This window comes from Dasypus novemcinctus, chromosome 8, assembly GCF_030445035.2.
Source record: "Dasypus novemcinctus isolate mDasNov1 chromosome 8, mDasNov1.1.hap2, whole genome shotgun sequence".
NCBI classification, from domain to species: Eukaryota; Metazoa; Chordata; class Mammalia; order Cingulata; family Dasypodidae; genus Dasypus; species Dasypus novemcinctus.
In genome coordinates, this window is record NC_080680.1 from 80,654,297 (window position 1) to 80,677,436 (window position 23,140).

A 23,140-nucleotide genomic window follows, 5' to 3' on the forward strand; every position below is an offset into this window, starting at 1 on the left:
CCACTGGGGAGGGGCGTTGAGAGCCGGGAGGTCCCCGGCGCCCGGGTGGGGGGCGGGGGGAGACAGCAGGCGCCGGAGGGTGGGGCCGGGAGGGGAGGAGGAGGGGCCGCGGGGGCGGGGGCGGGGGCGGGCGCCGGGCGGGGGCGGGGGCAGGCGGCCTGCCCGGGGAGTCGCACTCGGCCGCCGCCGCCGGCGCAGCGAGCGGAGACGGGCCGGGCCGCGGCGACCTGACCCGGACGAGCGGCGCGCACGGGGCCCCGGCGGGGGGCGGGAGGAAGCGCCGGCGGCGCCGGCAGCCCGGGCCCGGGAGAAGCGGAGCGCAGAGGAACGGGGACACGGGCGGGGCCGCCGCGGCTCCGGATGGGACTGGCGCCCGGGGCCCGTTAGTCCTAGCGGGAGCTTCGGGAGAAGCCTTCCCGGGGAGATCTGCCCCTGCCTTTCCCTCCCCTCCGGCCCAGGCCGCGCTTCGCTCCCTGCCTGCCCATGGTCCCAGCCCTTCCGCCGCGCGGGCACCCTCCCACCGTAGCCCCTTGGTCCTGTTTTTCGCAGCTCCCTGCCCTCCTACCCCCTTCGGCTGTGAGGTCCCCCCGGGCCGTTTCTTTGTGCCAGCCTGCCCCCACCCCCACCCCATCCCAGTCTCCCCTTTTCCTTCTCAGCTCTAGATTCATCAGGCCACTTCGCCGCTCACTGTTCCCATCCCAGCCGCAAGCCCCCTTGGTCCCTTCCTTCTCCTGCTATCCTACTCCTTGTCCTCAGTGTGCCCTAGGCTGCTAGAGCCGCTCCTTACCCACGCCCAAGGCTCCCGCCCATCTCCTCCCCCCCGCCCCCCCCCGCAGACCCCGGCACATTCTGTCTCCCCAGGAACTTGGCTCATCCTTACTTCCCCCGCCGGCTCGCCTTCCCGGGTTCCAGGCTGGGTGGTGCCTGCGCCTCCCTGGTAGGCCAGAGCGGCCCCAGGTGCTGGGGGGGTCGGGGCTGCTGCTTTATCCCCATGGCACTGCCCTCACTCCTGCTGGTGGTGGCAGCCCTGGCAGGTGGGGTGCGTCCTCCTGGGGTGCGGAACCTGACGCTGGCGGTGGTGCTGCCGGAACACAACCTGAGCTATGCCTGGGCCTGGCCCCGAGTGGGTCCTGCTGTGGCACTAGCGGTGGAGACGCTGGGCCGGGCACTGCCCGTGGACCTGCGGTTCGTCAGCTCCGAACTAGATGGCGCCTGCTCTGAGTACCTGGCACCACTGCGCGCTGTGGACCTCAAGCTGTACCATGACCCTGACCTGCTGCTGGGCCCTGGTTGCGTGTACCCCGCTGCCTCGGTGGCCCGCTTTGCCTCACATTGGCATCTTCCCCTGCTGACTGCGGGTGCTGTGGCCTCTGGTTTTGCGGCTAAGAATGAGCATTATCGTACCCTGGTGCGCACTGGCCCCTCTGCTCCCAAGCTGGGTGAGTTTGTAGTGACATTACACGGGCACTTCAATTGGACGGCCCGGGCTGCCTTGCTGTATCTGGATGCTCGCACAGACGACCGGCCTCACTACTTCACCATCGAGGGCGTCTTTGAGGCCCTGCAGGGCAGCAACCTCAGTGTGCAGCACCAGGTGTATGCCCGTGAGCCAGGGGGCCCTGAGCAGGCCACCCACTTCATCCGGGCCAACGGGCGCAGTGAGTGTGGCCCGGGCTCTCTGAGGGTCAGGGGAGGGGGGCGCTGTATGCCCTGGAGCTCTGCTCGGGGACTGTGGATGGAGACAGACCTTGAGGAGCTGTGGATGGTGGTTGGGATGGAGAAGCACATGTGGACAGAGCCCCTGGGAGAGGGCTCAGGCATTCTGAGGGGAGCCTGTGATGTCGTAGGCAGATGTAAACGAGGAATGAGAGAGGCGGGGCGAAGCTTTTATCAGGAGAGAATGTGGGGTTTGGGGAATGGTGAGTTTGGGGAGCAGTGTGAGTGCCCTGGAGTAGTGAGTGGGGTTCATGACCACTCTGAAGTGTGCGCCTGTCTGTGAGCAGAGACTTCCCACCCTGGGTACCAGGGCCCCTTGGTGGCACAGAAGTTGTGAGGACTCCACAACTGGGCTTGGGGGCTGAGCAGATTTGGTTGGGAAAGACAGGTAAAACTCACAAGGAGAAATTCTGAGCAGAAATTCTAAGCCTTTGAGCCTAGGGACAGATGGGGTTGAGGGGGCGGGGTGAGGGGGACTCTGGGATAAGGAGGGGCTTGAGGGTGATGGCTCCCTTCCTCCTGGGTCTGGAGTCAGGCTCTGACCTGCCAGATGGTCCATCTGGCCTGGGGGTACTTAGGATATAGATCTCAGGGGGAGGGATGGGGAGCATCTGCTGGATGGTTGATAGGCTAGAGTGCTGCTCCCTTTCCTGCTAAAGAAAGAAATGCAGATGATCCAGAGAGGGGGGCCATTTGGGGGACCTGGGTACTTTCTCAGGGTGCTCCTCTGTCATGTACCTGCTTCCAGTTGTGTATATCTGTGGCCCTCTGGAGATGCTGCATGAGATCCTGCTTCAGGCACAGAGAGAGAACCTGACCAATGGGGATTATGTCTTCTTTTACCTGGATGTCTTTGGCGAGAGTCTCCGAGCGGGCCCCACGCGCTCTGCAGGCCGGCCCTGGCAGGACAATCGCACCCGGGAGCAGGCCCAGGCTCTCAGAGAGGCCTTTCAGGTATCATTTGAGCCGAACCTGACAGTGGAGGGGGAAGAGGTGCTTCCCTGGTCATTTTCTGTCTCTCACAAGACGGCCCCGCACTCCCCCCAACCCCCGCACTTTACATCCTAGGAAAAGGACAGGAATTCTGAGCTCCAGCAGGGACATGAACAGAGGCTTTCCAAGTCTAGTATCATTCTTCCTGTCTTTCCCATCTTTGCGACTCTTTAAACGTAACTTTCAAGACTGACTGGCTATCTCCCAAGATCCCAAACACTGACTTTCCTAAATGCCTGTAATAAGTTCTCCTGTGGGAGAGAACGTTCAGAAAAAGATGTAGTCCCAGCCCTGGGGAGGGCTTCCACCTTTCTGGAGAGACGAGGCATAACTGTGGCACAGTTAAATAAAAATACAAGAAAGGATGATTAGGTGTTCTGGGACAGGCACTAAGGACTTCGGTGGTTTGGAGGAGGAAGAGTCAGTGTGGGGTGGGTTTAGGGAAGGCTTTATAAAAGAAGTGGAATTCTACTGTGACTTTAAAGACAGATGTCATATTCATGGTGTGGGAGTGGGAGAGGGCATCCAGGCGGCCTGAGCAAAGAGGAAAAGATAGGAATGGACCTGTTAGGGGCACCAAGAAGATACTGACTTGACAAAAAAGAAGTGTTCATTTGAAGCTGATACAGGAAATAATGTCAAGCTATAATCAGATTAAGGGGAGCTCTGAACCTAAAATTAAGCACTTGTACTTAATTTGGGATCCTTGCAGTTTTTTGGTAAAGATAATTATAGTGACAGAATTCAGGTTGGATTAGATGAGGCGACAGGAGGACCAATGGTAAAAACTTGGAAAGGAGTGAGGTGATATAGGCTTGAATTACAGTAATGATAGTAGGAATGGAAAGAAATGGATTTTGGAAAGAATTTGTAGGGAAAATTGACATGACTACTCATTTCACTCCTCTATTCAAAATATTTAAGGACTTATTTCCTACAGAATAAAGTGCTGCATCCTTATGATGGCATTTAAGACTTTCTAAAGCCTGGTCCTGACTCATGTATTCAGTCTTACTTCCTAGTGCCACTCACCTGAGTACTTCAGCCAACTAGACCTCTCTCAAATCCCCTAACCCCTGGGGCCTTCCTCTCCCCATGCCTTCGTGTTCTTTGTCCTTTTTGTCTGAATGCTCTTATTTCTCTCACACCAGATCTCTACTTCCCCAAATCATACTCATGAAGCTTTCCCTGATCCTCCCACCAATTTTTCACTAACTTATGTACCTAAATGTTTCTTATTTATTTATCCATATCCTTCCTTTTTCAAAAAGGATTTGAAGTGGCTTATGGGAAGACCTTAAGGTCTTTTCAATTCTAAGATCCTTTGATTCTAATGGATGTGTATACGGCCTGGACCTGGGTGGCCATTCTTCTCCAATGAGTAAGGTTTTATGTGACTGTGATTATATATTTGGTTGTGACTGACTGGTGTGTGTCTGTGAATGACGTATCTGTTTGCATGCCTAAGTATGGGTCTGTGACTGTCACACTTGAACATGGGCAGTGGCAGGACAGGTTTTGTTTATGCTATAATTTTTGCCTAAAACAAACTGGATTATGCTTGCATAATTCCATAAGACTCAGATCAGTTATTTTCCCTTCTAGGAAACAATCTCAGGTTTACCTGAGAATACCTAGGTTGGGCCGAGTTTCCTATGCTTGTGCTTAACTCTGTCCATCATAGAACTTACTAAAATGGAGAGAGTAGAGTGGTATAAGAAAATAACAAGGGCATTGTCCTTTAGCTGGTGTGGTCAAGGAAGTCTCTGTGATCCTCCCAGGTGGGAGGATTCCACAGCCCTTGAGGTTGTATTCTTTTGGGGGAAGGAACTAGTCTTTCTTGTATGAGAATTCCTGCCAGCCAAGAGTCCCTAGTACTTGGAATAGGGGAAGGAGGGATCTGGTTAGTTAAGTCAGTTCTATTAATTAACTTGCAGTTCTCCACTCACTTTAGGTATTATTCAGACCAAAAAATAAAGAGGGAGATTTTGCTACAACACGAGAGGGGGAAATAGGAAGGCAAGAATCTGCTGGAGGGAAATCCAAGGCTTTGGGATGGGGGAAAGGGGGTGATGAGATGCCCTCTGGCAAATGTACTGTCATCCTTTTCCAGTGCTGACTCAGAGCAGGGGTGAAGGAAGTTGGGTGGTTGCCTCCCCTCAGGAGTACCTGCCCCACTGGGGTCCCAGACCAGGCCAGCCTGGAGAAGGTGGCAATAGAGGCAGGAGGCCTTGACGCAGATGCCTAGAGATTTTCCAGGAGGCCATCAGGCTCAAGGAAAAGGTCCCAGCTCACACTGGACACGAAGTATTGGTGGAGAGGGCTCTCAAATTAAGTCTGTTTATAAGACTTTTCTCTCTGATTAAGCCATAAGCTGCTTGAGGACAACAATCATGTTCATCCTTGTATTCCATGTGCCTAGCATGTAGTAGGTGTTTCATACATATTTGTTGAACTGAATTAAGAGGTATGTTGGGGAATTTACCTAGATGGGAATAGAGCTGGCAGGCACTGTGAACCAAGATGATCAAGCAGGATAGAGAAGGATAAGTAGGTACAGAGGTCCAGGCTGGGTGATTGAGGACTGGAGGGTCAGAAACCCAGACAGAGGTCACAACGGAGATGACCAGCAGGGGATCCATTACTGGAAGGGAACACTGGCAGCCAGAATTGAAGTTGAGTACTAAACAAGGGCTGTGTAAGGATCCAGAGAGTATTCTTGGTCAATTTCAGCCACTGTTGACCGCGCCTCCAGGCGCCGGGAGCTGGGCTCAGTGGGGGTGAGCTGTCAGGCGGTTCCTGCACTTGTCCTAGGTCTGGCTTCCCGGCTGGCCACCCACTAGGAAACCCATTTTTGGCAGCTTTTACTTGTGTTTTTTTTTAATTCACAAGGGATCCAGCCTTGAAACGAGACCTTTACCACCTTCTCTTTAGCTCCTGAGTAAGCACAGAAACTCTGGAGGTTTTTTTTTTTAATTTTAGTTGTTGGTAAACACAGCAAAACAGAGTGTGGCAAAGTGTGGTCTTGAGATCCTGGGGGCCGAGGTCCTTGAAATCCCTTTAGGGGGAACCACGAGATTAAAACTATTTAAAAAATACCACTAAGATATTATTTACTTTTGTCACTCTCGTTCTTCCATGATTGTACAGTAGAGTTCTCCAGAGGCCACATGACATGTGATGACACCATTGCTCTGGTAGCTGTGGAAGGTGTACTTGTGTACTGCTGTGTTTTAAAACCCATCAGTTTTCATTTCTAATATGGTAAATATCAATAGGTATAATCCATGTAAACAAAAGCTCTTTGGGATCCTCAATAACTTTTTAAATTATAAAGGGATCCTGAGACCAAAAAGTTTAAGATTGCTAGTCTAGCAAACAAACCTAGAGAATTACTTAGTGTTTAAAAAAAAGTATTATCATCAGACTTTATTGAAATATAAATTGTGTTAAGCCTTATTTTTTCTAGTTTTCTTACTGAATTTTTATAGTTTGTCAACCATGTCCTACCCTTCTATTTTTCTTTTATTTTTCAGAACAGGCATTATTGAATGAACCCCTTCTGACCCTTAGTTCCCCCACCCCTGCCTTTTAATTTTGCCTGAGAGTGGGAGAGTGTTAGAAGTATGTAATCAAGCAACCAAATGCTCCTGTAAGCTTAATTACATCTTGAATTAAACTTCAGTCTAGTATAATGAATGCATATTAGAAAATGATGTCATTATTTCCTGCCAGGAATGAACTGATATATAGTAGATCACATATGATATGTCTAGTATTTCTATGGTCTACATGTACTTTCTATGATAGGAATTCACAAAACTGGTAAAATGGTGAGATTTTAATCTATCATTTCATAAAGTCACAATTCACAAAATGTATTAAATGAAGTTTTTCCCTGACATTATGAAGCCAGTTTCCTTTCCAAGCAGAGGCTGGTTTCAGAGACTGTGTGGGCTAGAAGGACACACAGAGGCAGAGGCTGCTAGTCCATCAACCAAGCCAGGGAAAATGTGTGAGGGTTTTGAGAGCCAAGCAGGATACTTTGGTGAGAGAGACACACTGACCTGTGAGCTAGGAAGATGTGTGCTTGGCTGAGGCCACATGTGTGATTTATTAAGAAATGTGTGTGGGCGTGTGACTGTCTCTGTGACGCATGCCCGTTACTTAGTGACTTGTAGGACCACTCAAGATTGTAGTGCAGTGCTGCTTTTGCTAGGTGATCCACACAAGTTAAATGAACAAACTCAGAGCTTTTCACAGATGGAATCGTGGTCTCAGAGTATTTTCCTCAGTGGTCATAGGGCCTGAAATCTCTTAAATTCACTGGGCTGAGGCACTGTGTTCAAGTGGCCTAAATGAAAATACAAATATTTTACTGATAACATCAACAGCAGCTAACACCTTAGAGAGGGTTTGTTGATCAGTATTGCCTGTGAACAGGTGCCCTGTGAAGATGGGACAGAAGGGCTGTGAGAGCTGTGAGAGCCGTGGTGGCCTGCCAGGAAAGCCTGGCTGGTGGAAGGGGGTTCAGGAAAATAATGGGCTGGGATTTAGGGATGCCTTTGACTTCACTTGTTTTCCAGCTTCCACATTCTCAAAACCAACCTTACTGGTCTTTCATGGAGGAGTGCCATTCCCTCTCCTCAGATGTATTGTGCATGTGCACGCACACACAGTTCAGCAAAGTATCTTTTCAGCCTTCAGACTCACTCGTGTATTTCTTAATCTCAAGTTTCCCCATCCTGCCTCCTTTCCTCTTCTAATGTCCATCTTGAATCCTGCTTACTCTCCCTCGTGTGCCATTGGTACAGACAGTATTGGTGATCACATACCGAGAACCCCCAAATCCTGAATATCAGGAATTCCAGCATCGTCTGCTGATGAGAGCCCGAGAAGATTTTGGTGTGGAGCTGGCCCCCTCCCTGGTAAGTCAATCTCTCTCTTCCCGAGAGTCACGCCAGGCTTTGAGGAAGAAAGGGTTCCTCACCCCAAGCAAGCATCAAGCCCCAGTTTGGGGACTGTCCCCTTCCATCCAGGAGATCTCCTTCTTTCCTAGGGACCAGTTAGGTAGGGATGGCACCTTAGGAGTGAGAGGAGGGAAGAAACAAACCAGAAGAGAGAAGTGATAGAAGGAAACTCCAGGGATGGGAAAGGGATCTGGGGAAAGAGCTTCTCAGGATATTTGGAGAGCACTGCTGAAATTTGCCATCCCCAGATGAACCTCATTGCTGGGTGCTTCTACGATGGGATCCTACTATATGCTGAAGTCCTGAACGAGACATTACAGGAAGGAGGTACCCGGGAAGATGGACTCCGAATTGTGGAGAAGATGCAGGGACGAAGATACCATGGTAATGAAGAGGGTCAGGTGGAGGCTGGAGGCTGATCTCAGGCTCAGGAGGGCGAGTTAGTAGGGGTCAGACATCATGGAGGAGGTAGACATATATCAAGAAGGGAGGTGGGTAAGGGGCTGAATGAGATAATTCGAGGGATGAAGGGGAAAGGAGAGAGGTCTAGGGTAGATCTCAAAGAAAGGGGTACTCTTTTCTATCTTAGGTGTAACTGGACTGGTTGTTATGGACAAGAACAATGACCGGGAGACTGATTTTGTCCTGTGGGCCATGGGAGACCTGGATTCTGGGGACTTTCAGGTGATGGGGGAGGAGGCAGGAAAGGGAGTGTGGGCTTTGCGAAAGCCAGCTTCCAAGGGTTCAATGTGGGCAGGATCAAAAGCACTAGAGGCAGGGACTTATCTTCTCTGCTGGAGCTGCATCCTGGGTGGGTGGTAGGCTGGGGAGAAAAGCAGCAAAATAGCTGGGTCTGGGGAGAAGGTTGGTGTGAGCAGGCCTGTGGGCCTAGTTCTCTCCTTCCTCACAGCCTGCAGCCCACTACTCAGGAGCCGAGAAGCAGATTTGGTGGACAGGACGGCCTATTCCCTGGGTGAAGGGGGCCCCCCCCTTGGACAATCCCCCCTGTGCCTTTGACCTGGACGACCCATCCTGTGATAAAAGTGGGTGTGTGCAGGGACTGGGTGCAATCATTCCTCCCTTTACTTTCCATTCTTTGTCTCCACCCTCGCTAATACCCCACCCTTACTATATTTTTACCTGTTACTTCTATATCCCTCCCTCCTTAGTTTTTTCCTCTAAGAAATCTGTCTGTTCCCTGCATCCTAAGCATCACCACCCTTCCCATTCTTACAACTCCATGCAGTCTTTCTCAGGGTCTCCCTCTCCCCTTCAGCTCCACTTTCGACTCTAGCAATTGTGGCTCTGGGCACCGGAATCACCTTCATCATGTTTGGTGTTTCCAGCTTCCTCATTTTCCGGTGAGTTCTGGGCTGCACTGACTTACTTCCTCCCCTCCCCGTTGCCACACAGCCTTCTGGTTGAGGTCAAGTGGCCCCTATAGCCTGGGATATGGAGTAGCAGTTCTCTTAGTTTGGCGGTTGTCTCTTAGCTCTAACAGCATTATCCTTTCTGCCTTTCTCCTAGTTGTCTTTTGGCCAAGGTGTTGTTTTTCAGCTTTTAGTTCCAGATTGGTTATACCACTAGTGATTTTGAGTGGGGCTGAGGTTGAAGGTGAATTTTCCATGGATGTTTCTATTTTAAGAAGGAACATTTACCATCAACCTCTGTGTTTGTAAATGAGCATAGGGATGCATCAGATATGTAGAAAGTACATCTTTACCATTAGTCCTCTCTCTCAGATGTAACCATTGCAGCTTCAGGAGCTGCAGAGAAGCCCCTGCAACCCCAATGTTGGCCTGTGGGGTGGCAGCTTTGGGCTTGCCAGTCAACTGAGGTGTGCAGTCCTTACAGAAAACTCATGCTGGAGAAGGAGCTGGCTAGCATGTTGTGGCGCATTCGCTGGGAAGAACTGCAATTTGGCAATTCAGAACGTTATCATAAAGGGGCAGGCAGTCGCCTCACGTTGTCACTGGTGAGCCCCTGTCTCAGCTGTCCCTCTGTCTCCCTCTGAGTTCCTGTCCTTTCTTACCCTGGGCCTTCCCCAGCAATTTGGCCTGTAATGATAGCTCCCGCACTGCCACCATCATCTAATGTTCCTTTCATCCTTCCGCCTCCATGTTGCCCTTGGCCCCAGCGGGGATCCAGTTACGGCTCGCTCATGACAGCCCATGGGAAATACCAGATCTTTGCCAACACCGGTCACTTCAAGGTGAACAGTCATCTGCTTGTTCTGGTCCCCACCATTTCATCCTGCCTCATCCCATGAACCTCTGTCCCCCATCACCCTCTTCTGTGCCCAGCAGAGCTCCTGGATGCCCCCACAGTTCTCCAGTATTCCTAGCATCTAGAAACTCCGTCTGATATTAATTTTATTTTTCCACCTTCACTCCCACCATCAGGGAAATGTTGTCGCCATCAAACATGTGAATAAGAAGCGCATTGAACTGACCCGACAGGTTCTGTTTGAACTCAAACATGTAGGTAACAGAGCATGGGCTGAGGACAAGGGGTAGATAGGCATGGGAAAGAAAAAGGGGAAGAATTTGGAATATGAAAATTGCCTTGAAGGCTTATTTATAAATGATTTTAAGTTGAAGGTACAACTGAGAGAAAGGGCCTCTCATGTAGTGGTAGGTTTTTGTATGTAATTTTTAGATCCCTCCTATCTCTTTTTCTTTCCATTATGTTTTTCTGCTAGATGAGAGATGTTCAATTCAACCATCTCACTCGCTTCATTGGTGCCTGCATAGACCCCCCCAACATTTGCATCGTCACTGAGTATTGTCCTCGTGGGAGCTTACAAGTGAGGGATTGATGGAGGAGACTATGGCGGGGTGGGGGATAGGCCCAAAGTTACATTGACTCTGTGCCAGGTGAGAGCTAGTGGGACCAGGACAGTCATGTTCTCTATTCCATGTCATTTACCAGGATATTTTGGAAAATGACAGCATCAACTTGGACTGGATGTTTCGTTATTCACTTATTAATGACCTTGTTAAGGTGAGTCCTCCCTATTTCTTCTTGAGAGCTCATCCACTTTAAAATGCCTCCATTTTTTCCATCTTTGCTTAATGTTTCTCTCCACTGAATCCTCTCAAAATCCCATTCTCTCCATTTCCTCTTATTCCTATCATTGAATAATAATGGGTAAACAAATGGATTGGAGTTTGTAATTGGGGGTAAGGATTTTTTATCTCTCACAGGAAGTCCTACACCTGTAAAGAATCTTTGTTTCCCTGCTCTAGATATCTCAGAGCTCTCTCCATCATGTCTTTCACCTCCAGGAACATGTATTAAAACTCCTTGACAGAGAAAAGATGAGTAGGGTATCCAAACATATTTATATCCTGTTTTTCCTCTCATCATTTTCCTTTCTGACTACTATTTGGTATGCCTGCTCTTTTGTTTAGAAAAACTGAAAAAAAAAAAAGAACATTTACTAGTAAAACTAAGAGAAAGCTAGGAAAATTATACCAAACCTTTAGTATCTTCTGATATAATATACTAGGTTTCAAGTGACCCAGAGGTCCATGAATTTGCTAAGGTATAAATTTGAAACTTGCATGAGTTGGACAGATATTTAGAAGCAAGTGATAGCCAAGGAATAAGCCTAATGGATTACCTCACATCACCACCTGAAGCTAGCTTTGGTTTCTCTGCCTAATTCTCATGTAGTTATTAAAAAAAATATATATATATTTTGCGGGTGAAAGTTTGCCATTGAATGAGAGAAAATATTAGGTAAAGGGTGTAATGATATAAGAAAAAATGACGCTTGACAGAGAAATGATTTGATGGAAAAGTGATTTAGAACAAAGCTCAAAACCTAATCATTTATGTGTTCACACATTTGGAGATTCCCAAAGATTTCGTTGATATCAAAGGTTTACTGCATAAAAATGAAGAGTTCACTGAGACTGGAGTTATGAATTGCTTAGGTTCACTTAGACAGAGATATTTGGAGTTATAGAGTGCTCTATCCTTTTTCTGTCCCACCTGAACTGACTTGGGTAGTTCACCACTCTGCCCTCTTGGGACCTGACGTATAGTCTCTCATAGGCAAAGATTCTTTCTTCTCTGGCCTGTAGGGCTAGAAGTTCCAGGTTTCTGCATTGGTTTGGTAGCTATCTCCTTCTTCTGTCCATTTTTCTTATATCCTATTTTCTCCACTTTTTCTCTGGCCCAGCATCCCCTCTAGGTGATCATATTCCTCTTCCACCCTGACTTGCCTGCCAACACATGGTTATGCATTAGTGTTTACAACGGTTCTTCTTCTTTGGTGTATCTGACTATTCTTGACATCTAGGTCTCAAGCCACATTTTTCCATAGTTTCTATGCATTTGAGGCCACCATGGGTGGTATGTCATTCTTGGAGTTCACCTGCACAGTTCTCTTGCCTTTACTACCCAGAAGATTGACTGCCCTTTCCAGGGTAGTAACTGATAGCTGCCCTTCTCCCTCCTCCTAAGTATTTCTCCTAGTGCCTGGGTGCCTATGCACTGCTTATGGTACCAAAGAGGGATGACTACTATTCTGCATGCTTCCTTGGGTAGAAACTATGCAAAGGATGCTTTCTAAAATCAGATTGTTCTTATAGTCCCAAACTCCTTAGACAGCCAGCTAACTCTCATGCTGTAGAGGCGGGTATCCCAATCTGATATAATCCAATCCCATGACTTGATCTGTATCCTGCAGGGCATGGCCTTTCTCCACAATAGCATTATTGCATCCCATGGGAGTCTCAAGTCCTCCAACTGTGTGGTGGATAGTCGCTTTGTGCTCAAAATCACAGACTATGGCCTGGCCAGTTTCCGATCAACTGCTGAGCCTGATGACAGCCACGCTCTCTATGCCAGTGAGGCCCTTCCCCCACTGCCCACTTTTTATACTGTTTCTCTGGTCCTGATCATCTCCATCTAGGGAGGGTGGGAGAGGGATATGGGGTGATGGTATCATGGGGGAATATTATGGAAATGAGCCTGGTTGGGCAGGGGGGAGCCCTATTTTAGAGACTTGATCAGACTGTTCCTTCTTTTCAGAGAAACTGTGGACTGCCCCCGAAGTGCTCAGTGGGAACTCCTTGCCAACCACAGGCATGCAGAAGGCTGATGTCTATAGCTTTGGGATCATCTTACAGGAGATAGCACTTCGTAGTGGTCCTTTCTACCTAGAGGGCTTGGACCTCAGCCCCAAAGGTGAGAGTCAGTCCACTACCCACAATCTCTTTTACCTGAAGGGCCCTGTTTTTCATCCAAACACTTTATTACCCTCAGAGATTGTCCAGAAGGTCCGAAATGGCCAGCGGCCCTATTTCCGGCCAAGCATTGACCGGACCCAACTGAATGAAGAGCTAGTTTTACTGATGGAGCGATGTTGGGCCCAAGACCCAGCCGAGCGGCCAGACTTTGGACAGATTAAGGGCTTCATTCGCCGCTTTAACAAGTGAGAGGGCACCAAGGGACAGGGGCTCCTCAGGGATAGAAGCCTCATCAGTCTGGGAGGATGAGGTGGGGCTGGTGGGACCAGGTGTGTTGGGGGAGAAGGTCCTGGGAGTTCTGGGAATTGTGGAGCAGGTACCATATCCTGGCCTTCCCCCCAGAGAGGGTGGCACCAGCATACTGGACAATCTCTTGCTGCGCATGGAGCAGTATGCCAATAATCTGGAGAAACTGGTGGAGGAACGCACACAAGCTTACCTGGAGGAGAAACGCAAGGCTGAGGCTCTGCTCTACCAGATTCTACCCCAGTGAGACCTTTGACCCCTTTCTGAGTTTTCCTTTGGAATTCAGCTCTGCTGGGTTCTGCCTTATTGACTTCCTGAGAACTCACTTCCCAGCCTGTAGAAAACTATTTTTAAAATTATATATTGCCACAATGAGCCTTTTTGGCTATGGGCTTATTCTGTCTCCAAATAAGCTTTGCTGCCTTCTTTCTGTCTTCCTATCCCTTCCTCCTTAGGACACTGCTGTACCATGCCCTTGTTCCAGCAAGTATATGTAAGACAGTTCTAACTTGAAACACTTAGCCCCCATCCTCCAGGGATCCCTGCCCAACCTCCACCACTTATGCAGCTTATCTTGCCCAAGACCATAATGTCTTCCCAGACACCTTCCTTCTCCTCCACAAAGTTTAGCTTTCATGTTAGAGCTCATTCCTGCTCCAGCCATATACCCCTTTCTTCTCTCTCCACCTCCCATCCTCTTTCGCTGAGTGAGGCTCCGACTTCTCCCTTGCTTCCTAGTTCAGTGGCAGAGCAGCTAAAACGGGGAGAGACTGTACAGGCTGAGGCCTTTGACAGTGTCACCATCTACTTCAGTGACATAGTTGGCTTCACAGCCTTGTCGGCAGAGAGCACCCCCATGCAGGTGAGAGCCATGGGTGAGAGGTGGGGAGTGGGATAGGGACCTGGGGGAGTTTCATTGGTGCATAGGGGTCCTTGATAATAGGGAGGATGTTTGTTCTGGAGTTCCCACACTTGTTATGGCTTGTGGGTTGAGAAACCTTAGAAAGTTGAGCACAAGTCTCAGGGCCTCTGCTTTCCCATCCCTGTCAGGTGGTGACACTTCTTAATGACCTGTATACCTGCTTTGATGCCATAATTGACAACTTTGACGTCTACAAGGTGAGAGCTGGGGCTATGCTTCTACTGAGACCTCTTCAAAAACCTGTTTCCCTATACCACACAAGCCTTCCCCACTTCAGAGTGGGTTTTCTCCCCTGGATCTCTGGCATCCTAGTGCTCTTTGTAGATAAATGTTGTGCTTGCACTACAACTGTACATTTCAGTCTGATTTCTGGTGAACACTTAGGCTTCCCTGATCAGAAACATCATTACCCAAGCTTTAGCCCCTATCTGCCACATCTTTGCCTAGGGGTGTAAATACAGCCTTTCCATTATACCTCTTTCTCCATTCCCTTCAGATATGGAAGAGTCAGACAAGATGTGGGTACAGAAAGATTTGTTGGGGGTGAGGGGCAGGTTATGAAAAAAAAACTGGTATAGAGTTTTTGGTGAAGTTATTGAGTTGGCAGAGGGTAGACTTCATTGTGCTTTGGAGTAAAAATGATCTGGTTCTGAATACTGGTTTTGTCACTAACTGTGAGGCCTTGGGCAAATAACAGACTCTCCCTGAGCCTCAAGTTATTTTATCTATAAATTGGGAATAGTTGGTTTGTAGTATGAAAAGTGCCTAACATTGTGCACATGGCAGATAAATATCCTTTCCTTTCCCCTCCCTTTGGGCTTACTTTACCATCTCCGCTATTACTGTAACAAAGAACTCCCATGACCTCTTTACCTGGATTCACCAATTGTTTATATTTTCTTCATTTGCTTTATTTAAGATTAATTTTATTTAATCCCCCCCTCATTGTTTGTGCTCACTGTCTGCTCTCTGTGTCTGTTCATTGTGTACTGTGTGCTCTCTGTCTGCTCATTTCCTTTTCCTTTTCCTTTTTTTCAGGAGGCACTGGGAACTGAACCCAGGACCTCTCGTGTAGTAGTGGGTACCCAACTGCTTCCCATTCGCTTTATTAAAAAAAAACAACCTATCATCTGTCTATATCTATCTAATTATTTTCTGAACTATTTGAGAGTTAAGTTTCAGACATAGTAGCCCTTTATCTTTACATACTTCAGTGTATTTCCTAAAAACAAGGATGTTTTCTTACATAGCTACAGTAAACAAAATCAAGGGCCTGCTTTTTTCCCCTTTCACAGTGTGAGCTGTCTGAGAACCATTTCATGGGGCCTGCTTTACCTTCTTGCCAGCATTCTGTGCTCTTTAATTTAGCCCTGTTTTCTTGCTTCCTGTGTCCTGATAAGAGAGCTTATTTGTCCATGTCCTGTTGCAGACTGGGCATTCCCTCATTCAAGAAGTGTTTGCTGAGTATTCACCGGGACTGGGATGGGGCCGGAGAATTTAAAAATCCCTCTGAAGTCCCCCTTTCCCCTAGACTCTCAGAATCATGGCACTTATTTTCCAGTCCATATTCTGGCCTCCCAGGCTGTCAGGATGACTCATACTGGTATCCACCTTTTCTCCTTCTACTTTTTCCCATTCCCACTGACCTCTTAATCCCCCTTCCAATCAGGTGGAGACAATTGGAGATGCCTACATGGTGGTATCTGGCCTCCCGGGCCGAAATGGTCAACGTCATGCCCCGGAAATTGCTCGGATGGCCCTAGCATTACTGGATGCAGTTTCTTCCTTCCGCATCCGCCACCGACCCCATGACCAGCTGAGGCTACGCATAGGGGTCCATACTGGTAAGGCTGACTCTCCCTCCGGCACTAGTCCACACCCTTCCCAAGCTCTCCCAACCTAGTTGTTTCCAATAGGGCCAGTCTGTGCTGGGGTTGTTGGCCTGAAGATGCCCCGCTATTGTCTTTTTGGAGACACGGTAAATACTGCTTCTCGAATGGAGTCCAATGGTCAAGGTGAGACATGAGCCCTCAACTCCAGTCTCAGCCTCAGTCTTGCTCTTTTGTTTTCAGAGTCCCTCCAGATCTCTCAACTTGGGACAACACAGTTCCTAACTGCCCCTGTCCTTGGTTGGGAGTGGGTATTTTAGTTCCTGTGAATGTGCTTTGGGGAGATTGAGAGCCTCCTGAGAGGTGATTGGTTGGGTAAAGCTCCCACCAATACCACCAATGTTTCTGTTGCCTTTTCTTTCACTCTTCTTTCCACTACCTGCCCCCATCCCTCCCCAGCCCTGAAGATCCATGTCTCCTCTACCACCAAGGATGCCTTGGATGAGCTAGGATGCTTCCAGCTAGAGCTTCGGGGGGATGTGGAAATGAAGGTGATGGCAGGCCATGGGGAGGGAGTAATGGAAAGTGATTATGGGAGTTACAGGGGAAGAGGGGGAGATAAAGGAGCTAACACAAAAGAGTCTGAATTATCTCTACTTTTCCACTTTCAGGGAAAAGGAAAAATGCGAACTTACTGGCTCCTAGGCGAGCGGAAAGGACCTGCTGGACTCCTGTAAACTTCTTCCCAAGTCAGATTCCTATTGCTGGTACCTAGGTGGGCAGTGGCCACCATCTCTCCACATACCAGAAATGGACATTGTTATATGAGGTGGAAACCAATGTGCACAAAAACTTCTACCTTTAAGGAAGTTGTTGCCCTTTGCAGCTCAGCTTTGTATATATACCTGCCCCTCTGTGGCCTGGCCCCCTCCCTCCCTATCTTCTGTAAATATCTGTATCTAAACCAGAATATTTTGGCCAAATATAAAACAACAAAACAATCATGGCATCACAGTCTGGGGTAGGGAGCAACTCCAAGGAAAGGAGGTTACAGGGTATGGGCATGGTGACTCTTAGAAAATCACTGAATTAACGGTATCAGAATGAGGGATAATCTTTTATGGAAAGACTCCTCACCAAGTACAGATAGAATTAACTTCTTCCTCACCTCACCAGTACAAATAGATCCTATATTCCATACCACCACTCCCTTGCCAATCCTTAGAGAGAGGTAGTTCTCCCTCCTCTCCCACACTGCCCTCCTCCCTGACAGGCAAGGGAAGATATTTCTCCCAATTGATGGGGGTAATTCTCAGGTTCATAGGGCAAAGGCTGCCCCAGGGATAAGGGTACTGGTGTTGTGAAGCTGCAGTTCCTCCGGAATGGTGTGTCCAGTGTCTTGATATTACTGACACCCTGGAAGAGTGCCAGAATGAGGAATGAGGATGGATCCTGCTCCTGTTCCACCCCCACCCCCTTCCCACCCAGACAGACAGAACAGCCTCTTTCTGTCCTTCTCTCCCACTCCCAACACCTAGTCACTTACGTACCGGTAGCTGTGGTGCCCTCTGTATCCAGAAGCTTTCAGGCTGCTCCTGACGGTAGTCATGAGGCTGTGAGGGAGAGCTACTGAATGACTCTTAACCTTTAGCCACTCTCTCAACCTCTGGGCCTGCTGCTTTCCCATACCCCATCAGAACCCAGAGGTGTATGTGGGGTGAGATGGCTTTTCACCTTTGTGGGGGCAGGAGGCCCTGCTTGTGCCAGCTCCATTTGATAGTCATGGTGTGTCACTGATTCGACCTCAAAAAGCTTCCTTGTGGATTCCTGTTCTTTCTGGACCTCTTTACTATATAGCCCTAAGGGAAGTCAAGGCCAATCTCTCCCAGTTTTTGTCTTCCCCCTCCCCTTGCCCTTCACCCAGCCTCTCACCAGATCTGGTGGTGCAGTAGCATCTCAAGCCTGGCTTCACGTTTCCCTGTGGAAGGGTAAGAAGTGAAGAGAGTGGGAGACTGGTGAAGGAACAGGCCCAGAAGAAACGAATTTGAGATAAAGAAAGGGAAATCTTGCTCTTCTGCCCTTACACCCATTGGACAATCCACAGACCCACTGGAAGTTCCTTCCTTTTTTTTCTCTGACTAATGGACTCCATCTGGTCCTCCTACTCATATGTCATACCTCGAAGTGGCCGGTAGAGGTTTCCTGGGGACTGGTATGAATCTTTCTGGGTGGTGATGGAGGGCATGGGTGACTGTAGCTGCAGGGTCAGCAGTCCTTGGTGTCCATGTCGGAAGAAGAAACTCTCAGGGCCATCCTGCATGCTTGGCACTTGATCCAGGTGGTTGGTGGCTCTCTGTGGGCCCCAAGTTAAGTGACCATTATGTCCTTTCTGGTACACACCCTCATCACGAACTTTCCCCAGGAAACTGAGGGCAATATCAAGAAAAGGGAGCAGGCCAAAACCTTAATACCTCCTCTTCCCAGTTGTAGAGTAGGCAGTGGCCCCGTGGCAATACTTCAGAGAGCACTTTAGATTTCCTTTCAACCTCTGGGGGCTTCCATAGCCCTCGGGCACCAGGTTCTGGAACTTGCAAAAATTTCCAGCTTGGTGATTTCTGAGGATCCCAGTTGCTGTGGTCATTCCAGGTGGCATAATCAGGGACCAGCTCTCTCCCGAGGCTTCTGAACCTTGGAAGAGTGTTGGGGCAGAGCTCAGGGCCAGGGCAAGAGCCTGGACCAGGCCCAGGGTCAGAGTCAGGGCCAGAGCTCCCGCCAGGGCCAGAGTTAGAGCCAGGAACAGGACCGGAGCCAGAGCCAGGAACAGGTCCGGAGCTAAAGCCAGGAACAGGGACAGAGCTAGCGGTGAGGTCAGCTGTGGTACACGGGTCCTGAGCAACACCGGAAACACAGACGGGCTCAAAGCCAAGATTCTCACAGCTTATCCTGTGGGTAGAGCTGGATTCAGTGGAGGGTTCCTCAAGTAGACTGTCAGAAGAGGGCTGGGTGAGATGGCTGAGCTGAGAGTAGAGACCTGGTGTCTTTGTAGATTGTGCAGCTGCTTTGGCGGTGGAGGCAGCTGCAGCCGCTGATGCAGCTGATGCCGCAGATGCAGCTGATGCCGCAGATGCAGCCGCTGCAGCTGCTGCGGTTGCGGCTGCCAGGGCAGACCTAGCACCGTCATCTGAAGAAGGAAACGGTTCCGAAGTGGACCACGGGTCTCCGGAGCTGGGCTGTAGTTCTAAAGACCTGAAAGAAAGCGAAACTGTCAGAGTTGTCAAAAACACAGCCGGGGAAGTCAGCAGACCTTCCTTGGCCCTTTACACCTGCCAGAACTGCAGCTCTCACCGCGACTCCGTTTCCTCGGTAGACGGGTTACTCTCCATCTTCAGACACTAGCTACCGCGTTGCCATAGAGACGGCAAATAATTCCGGGAGCCTGCGCAGACCGCAGCTGGGCGGACGTGGAGGGTGGGGGTGGAGGCGAGTCCGCTGCGGGGCGGAAGTCTTCAACCTGGGGCGGAAGTCTTCAACCTGGGGCGGAAGTCTTCAACCTGGGGCGGTCTAGTAGGCCTGCTTTCCCCTCAGGACTCCATTCCGCCACAGCTGGTCTTTTAGGTTCCGCTGGCCTAAGGCGTCGCTCTCTAAACACAAGCATGATTCTTTGAGGCTTTCTAAGGGTGGTTCTTTATGCAGATATGTTGGAGACAAGTACAGAGCAATGAAATCAAAAGCAAAAGCCTCCTGGTGTGTTTGTGGAGGGGAAACAGTAGCTTCACCTTGGTTCAGTCTCAAACGTGAGGAGGGTGTTTTCAAAATTGGGCAAGGCTAAAAATACAACAGACAAAAGTTTAAATGCAAAACTGAGATGTGTAGTAGTCAAAGGGTAACACCTTTTTTTTTTTTTTTTAGGTGTGATTGCTTCTCCTCCAGTAGAAGGCATAGACTCCTCACAGTGACACCTCCTCCCTCTTAACCCCCAGTTCCCCTTAGAATCTGGTTTGGCCTCCAAATAAGGGCCAGGATTGAGCAAACTTACTCCTGGGAGCCAGCCTCTCCCTACTCATTCAGCCTCATTCCGATTGCTGTTTTTCTAGAAGTTTGAACCAGGGTGCACCAATAGTCATGAGCGCTCATAAATATGCTGGCAACTGTTGCTCTAACCACAAGCTAAGCCTCTCTAGTGTCTCTCACTCAAGGCGGATCGTAGCCTTGATTAATTTTCTTTCCTCTTTGTGGTATATATCTTTATATATTTAAGACAGGGATTCAGAGTTGGATAGAGCAGGTTTATTAGCAACACAGGGTCCTTTTCCCTCCCCCCCCCCCCAATCCAGTCTGGGGTTCTTGGTCAGTTGGTTGGTTCAACCTGGAGGCCACTGGAGCTGTCGGCCCCCAAGTACGTGAATGTGCAGGTGATATACAGACTGTGCACCCAGCTTCCCATCGTTGATCACTGAAATGGAGCTTGGAGTTAGGGGGTCAGGATTTTGGGAAAGGCCGAAGACTGATGATCATATTAAGGTGAGGGGCACATGGGCCAAAAGCCACTCACCAAGTCGGTATCCATCTCCCAGACCCTCAGCCTTTGCTGCCTTCTTGGCCACAAGGAGTAGGTGTCCTAGAAGCTATAGGGAGAAGTGAGGGAGGTGGTGGCATCATTCACAAGGAGCAAAACCTTTAGCTGAGCCCAGCCCCCCACTCCCTGGCCACGCCCTGGTCATTCTCCCCACCTGCTCATCTTCCTCTTCAGCCTGGCTAATCCGAGGAATGGGCTTCTTAGGAATGACCAGGAAGTGCACAGGAGCCTGAGGAGCCACATCACGGAACACAAGACACTGGGAATATGAGGAAGGACAAATCATAGGCAGTGACAGGGCAGAGGCCACTGCATTACTTCCAACAGGCAAGATGGTATCTTTGAGGGGTTGCCTATGAAATTCCTTGGGAGGGTGGATCCTAAGGGCACCCCACCTGCTGGTCCTCATACAGAATGTCAGCTGGGAGACTTCGGTCCAGGATCCGGGAAAATATGGTTGGGGCTGCTGCCCCAGGAGCTGCCTGCTGGGCCTTGGCCACTTCATTCCCATCATTCGCACATGCAGCTCCACGTACCTGAAGGTGGGTCAGACACACCCAAGGTTGGGAATTGGTAATACTTGTATGTACTCAGTCAGGGCTGCCAGAGAGCCATGTCCTGATACTCATTAACTTCACCCCTCTAAGAACCTTTTAGTGATTCCTACCCAAGGCAAAAGGTCCTGAATTTCAGAGCGGCAGTAGCAGAGCACAGGGCCAGATGGTGTTGGGCCTTGTTAGAAAACAGGCAATATCACAACTAAGGATTCATAAGTATAACTGATTCTGTTCCTAACCTATCTAGGGGATCTAGCACTGTTCACAGGAAAGAATCTCGAATATGAGTTTAGAGACTAAGTGCTATTTCCTATTTTACCCCTGACAAACATCTTCTCTTGGTTTCGAGTATAAAATAAAGGAATGATGTGCATCTCCCCCCACCCTTCCCACTCCTTTTTTAACTTGCCCCATCTCAGGACTACTTGGAGTGCTTTTCATTTCCTCTCATCTTGTTTTCACTATTTCTTTGTTCTCTGATCTTTAAGATTTGTCACCTGTTCTGTTCAGGTTTTAAAGCAATTGCCTTGTTTGACACCAGTTTATTCCTAATCTGGGTGTCACACTTGACCTCTTAAAAAGTGGATTGTAACTCTAGTTCCTGAGCCAGTGGAAGGAAATGTTCAGTACGTGAACTCAACTCCCGGAGGGCTGGAGTAGGGAAGTTCCACTTGTCCAGGGAATAGAAGGCTGAATGAAGCTAATATAGTGGTGAAGGGACGGGGATGAATTAGATTTCTCTGACCCCTCGAGTCGCTTTGGAAAGGGTTAGACGAGAGGTTAACTCTAGTGCTCATCAGAAGGCAAGGAGCCGGAGGAGGGGGGAACAGGGGTGGTAGGCAAAAGATTAACCCGGAGAAGTAAATGCTCATTTCCTTCAGGGGGCACCGAGGAGGCTGTCCAGGCAGGCGCCCGTAAGCGGGGCTCCAGGCAGGTGGAGAACGCAGCAGCCGCTACAGTAACCCGTCCCGATCTCGGCTCCCGGGTCTGTGCAGGGTGTCAGTCATCTCCACTTCGCTTCTCCCGCGGGGAGGCTGCGGGGGCCACCAGTCCGACCTCACCGCACAGCCCAGAGCCTGAACCTCCGGAGTGTCGGCGCCCACCGTAGCGGGCTCGGGCTCCGGCCCCGAGAGGTCACAGGGCTGCGCGCGTCTTCCGCAGCCGGGGAGGAACGCGGCCCCGGGTCCCGGAGGGCGTCAGAGCCCGCGGGTCACCCTCCCCGCGGCCACTTCTCACCTGCGCCCCCCGCGGCCCCGCGGCAGCCACCGCCCTGCGCGCCAAGCGCAGCCCAGCGGCCAGCGCCACGGCCGCCGCCATTTTCCCCTCGGCCGCGGGCACCTTCCACGCACACCAGCGCTCGGGCTCTGCGGCGGGCGGGAGGTGGAGCCCCGACGCCACCGGCTGACTGGCGCCGTCAGGGGAAGCGGGTGAGGAGCGCCATTGGCTCCGGCAGCGGTCGGGAGCGGGGCCCGCCCTCCCACTGGGCCGCGCTTCCAGGCGCTACGCGCCGCCGGGGGAGGGGTCGGCGCCTGCCGCAGCCCAGGGGGTGGCGCTCTTCAGGCCGCTGCCCCCGCCGCCACTTTGGAGGCGGGTTATTTTCATCCTATCGGCTTCTGCCAACTGAGTGTGTGTGTGTGTGATTTTTCCACTCCATTGGCATTGTCTTCTGATCAGGGTGAAAATTCCTTTTCCATGGAACCCCCTAACTAATTTCACTATAATTTTTCACTCCCTTGCAAGGATTAAGAGACATAGAGGTGGGGTTTTTCTCCCAATGGGATCTGATACATGAGGGCTCTGCTTTGGTTGAGGCTCCCATACCCAACCCTGTGGAGAAAGCGGGCGGGGCTCGGTCACCTGCTGCACAAGGACTCCCCCAATTTTTCGACCTTTTCATTGGCCAGGAGGAGGGCGGTGTTCGAGGCCACTGGCGATTATTGGCCCCGGGGAACCGCCGCGCGCGCCTGTGCGAGGCCTTGGAGTGGCGGAAGAAAGAGGGCGGGTGGAGGGCGCAGGAAGGGCTGGGCTAAAGGTACGCTGGCACCGGGTTCTACTTTTTTTTCCGTAACT

General features: G+C 50.1%; 3 protein-coding genes across 7 annotated transcripts; 1 reads left to right on the plus strand and 2 right to left on the minus strand.

Moving 5' to 3' along the window:
- Positions 1–269: 269 nt before the first annotated feature.
- On the plus strand, positions 270–16,938 carry NPR2 (natriuretic peptide receptor 2). Of its 4 annotated transcripts, none has more exons than XM_058302063.2 (22): positions 270–1,658; positions 2,465–2,670; positions 7,524–7,637; positions 7,928–8,063; positions 8,269–8,363; positions 8,590–8,722; positions 8,956–9,040; positions 9,525–9,654; positions 9,817–9,891; positions 10,082–10,159; positions 10,381–10,485; positions 10,611–10,682; positions 12,379–12,538; positions 12,723–12,878; positions 12,957–13,125; positions 13,283–13,429; positions 13,925–14,048; positions 14,237–14,305; positions 15,778–15,952; positions 16,025–16,123; positions 16,397–16,488; positions 16,609–16,938. In XM_058302063.2, exons 1-22 carry the CDS (start codon positions 992–994, stop codon positions 16,672–16,674), a joined length of 3,153 nt encoding a protein of 1,050 aa, XP_058158046.1. In that variant the 5' UTR covers positions 270–991; the 3' UTR covers positions 16,675–16,938. The 4 variants fall into 4 exon arrangements, with proteins under 4 accessions (XP_058158046.1, XP_058158048.1, XP_058158049.1 ...); XM_058302065.2 differs by having other exon boundaries at positions 9,534–9,654; XM_058302066.2 differs by lacking the exon at positions 9,817–9,891.
- Positions 16,939–17,035: 97 nt separating this feature from the next.
- Positions 17,036–19,762, minus strand: SPAG8 (sperm associated antigen 8). Of its 2 annotated transcripts, XM_012524698.4 has the most exons (7): positions 19,283–19,762; positions 18,409–19,183; positions 18,116–18,290; positions 17,870–17,915; positions 17,672–17,786; positions 17,488–17,550; positions 17,036–17,353 (listed from the first exon to the last, which is right to left on the minus strand). In XM_012524698.4, the coding sequence occupies exons 1-7, from the start codon at positions 19,318–19,320 to the stop codon at positions 17,159–17,161; spliced, it is 1,407 nt and encodes a 468-aa protein (XP_012380152.1). In that variant the 5' UTR covers positions 19,321–19,762; the 3' UTR covers positions 17,036–17,158. The 2 variants fall into 2 exon arrangements, with proteins under 2 accessions (XP_012380152.1, XP_012380153.1); XM_012524699.4 differs by lacking the exon at positions 17,672–17,786.
- A 447-nt stretch (positions 19,763–20,209) lies between these two features.
- On the minus strand, positions 20,210–22,463 carry HINT2 (histidine triad nucleotide binding protein 2). Its single transcript, XM_004457316.5, has 5 exons — positions 22,307–22,463; positions 20,909–21,049; positions 20,668–20,772; positions 20,490–20,562; positions 20,210–20,390 (listed from the first exon to the last, which is right to left on the minus strand). The coding sequence occupies exons 1-5, from the start codon at positions 22,385–22,387 to the stop codon at positions 20,299–20,301; spliced, it is 492 nt and encodes a 163-aa protein (XP_004457373.1). The 5' UTR covers positions 22,388–22,463; the 3' UTR covers positions 20,210–20,298.
- Between the last annotated feature and the right edge of the window lie 677 nt (positions 22,464–23,140).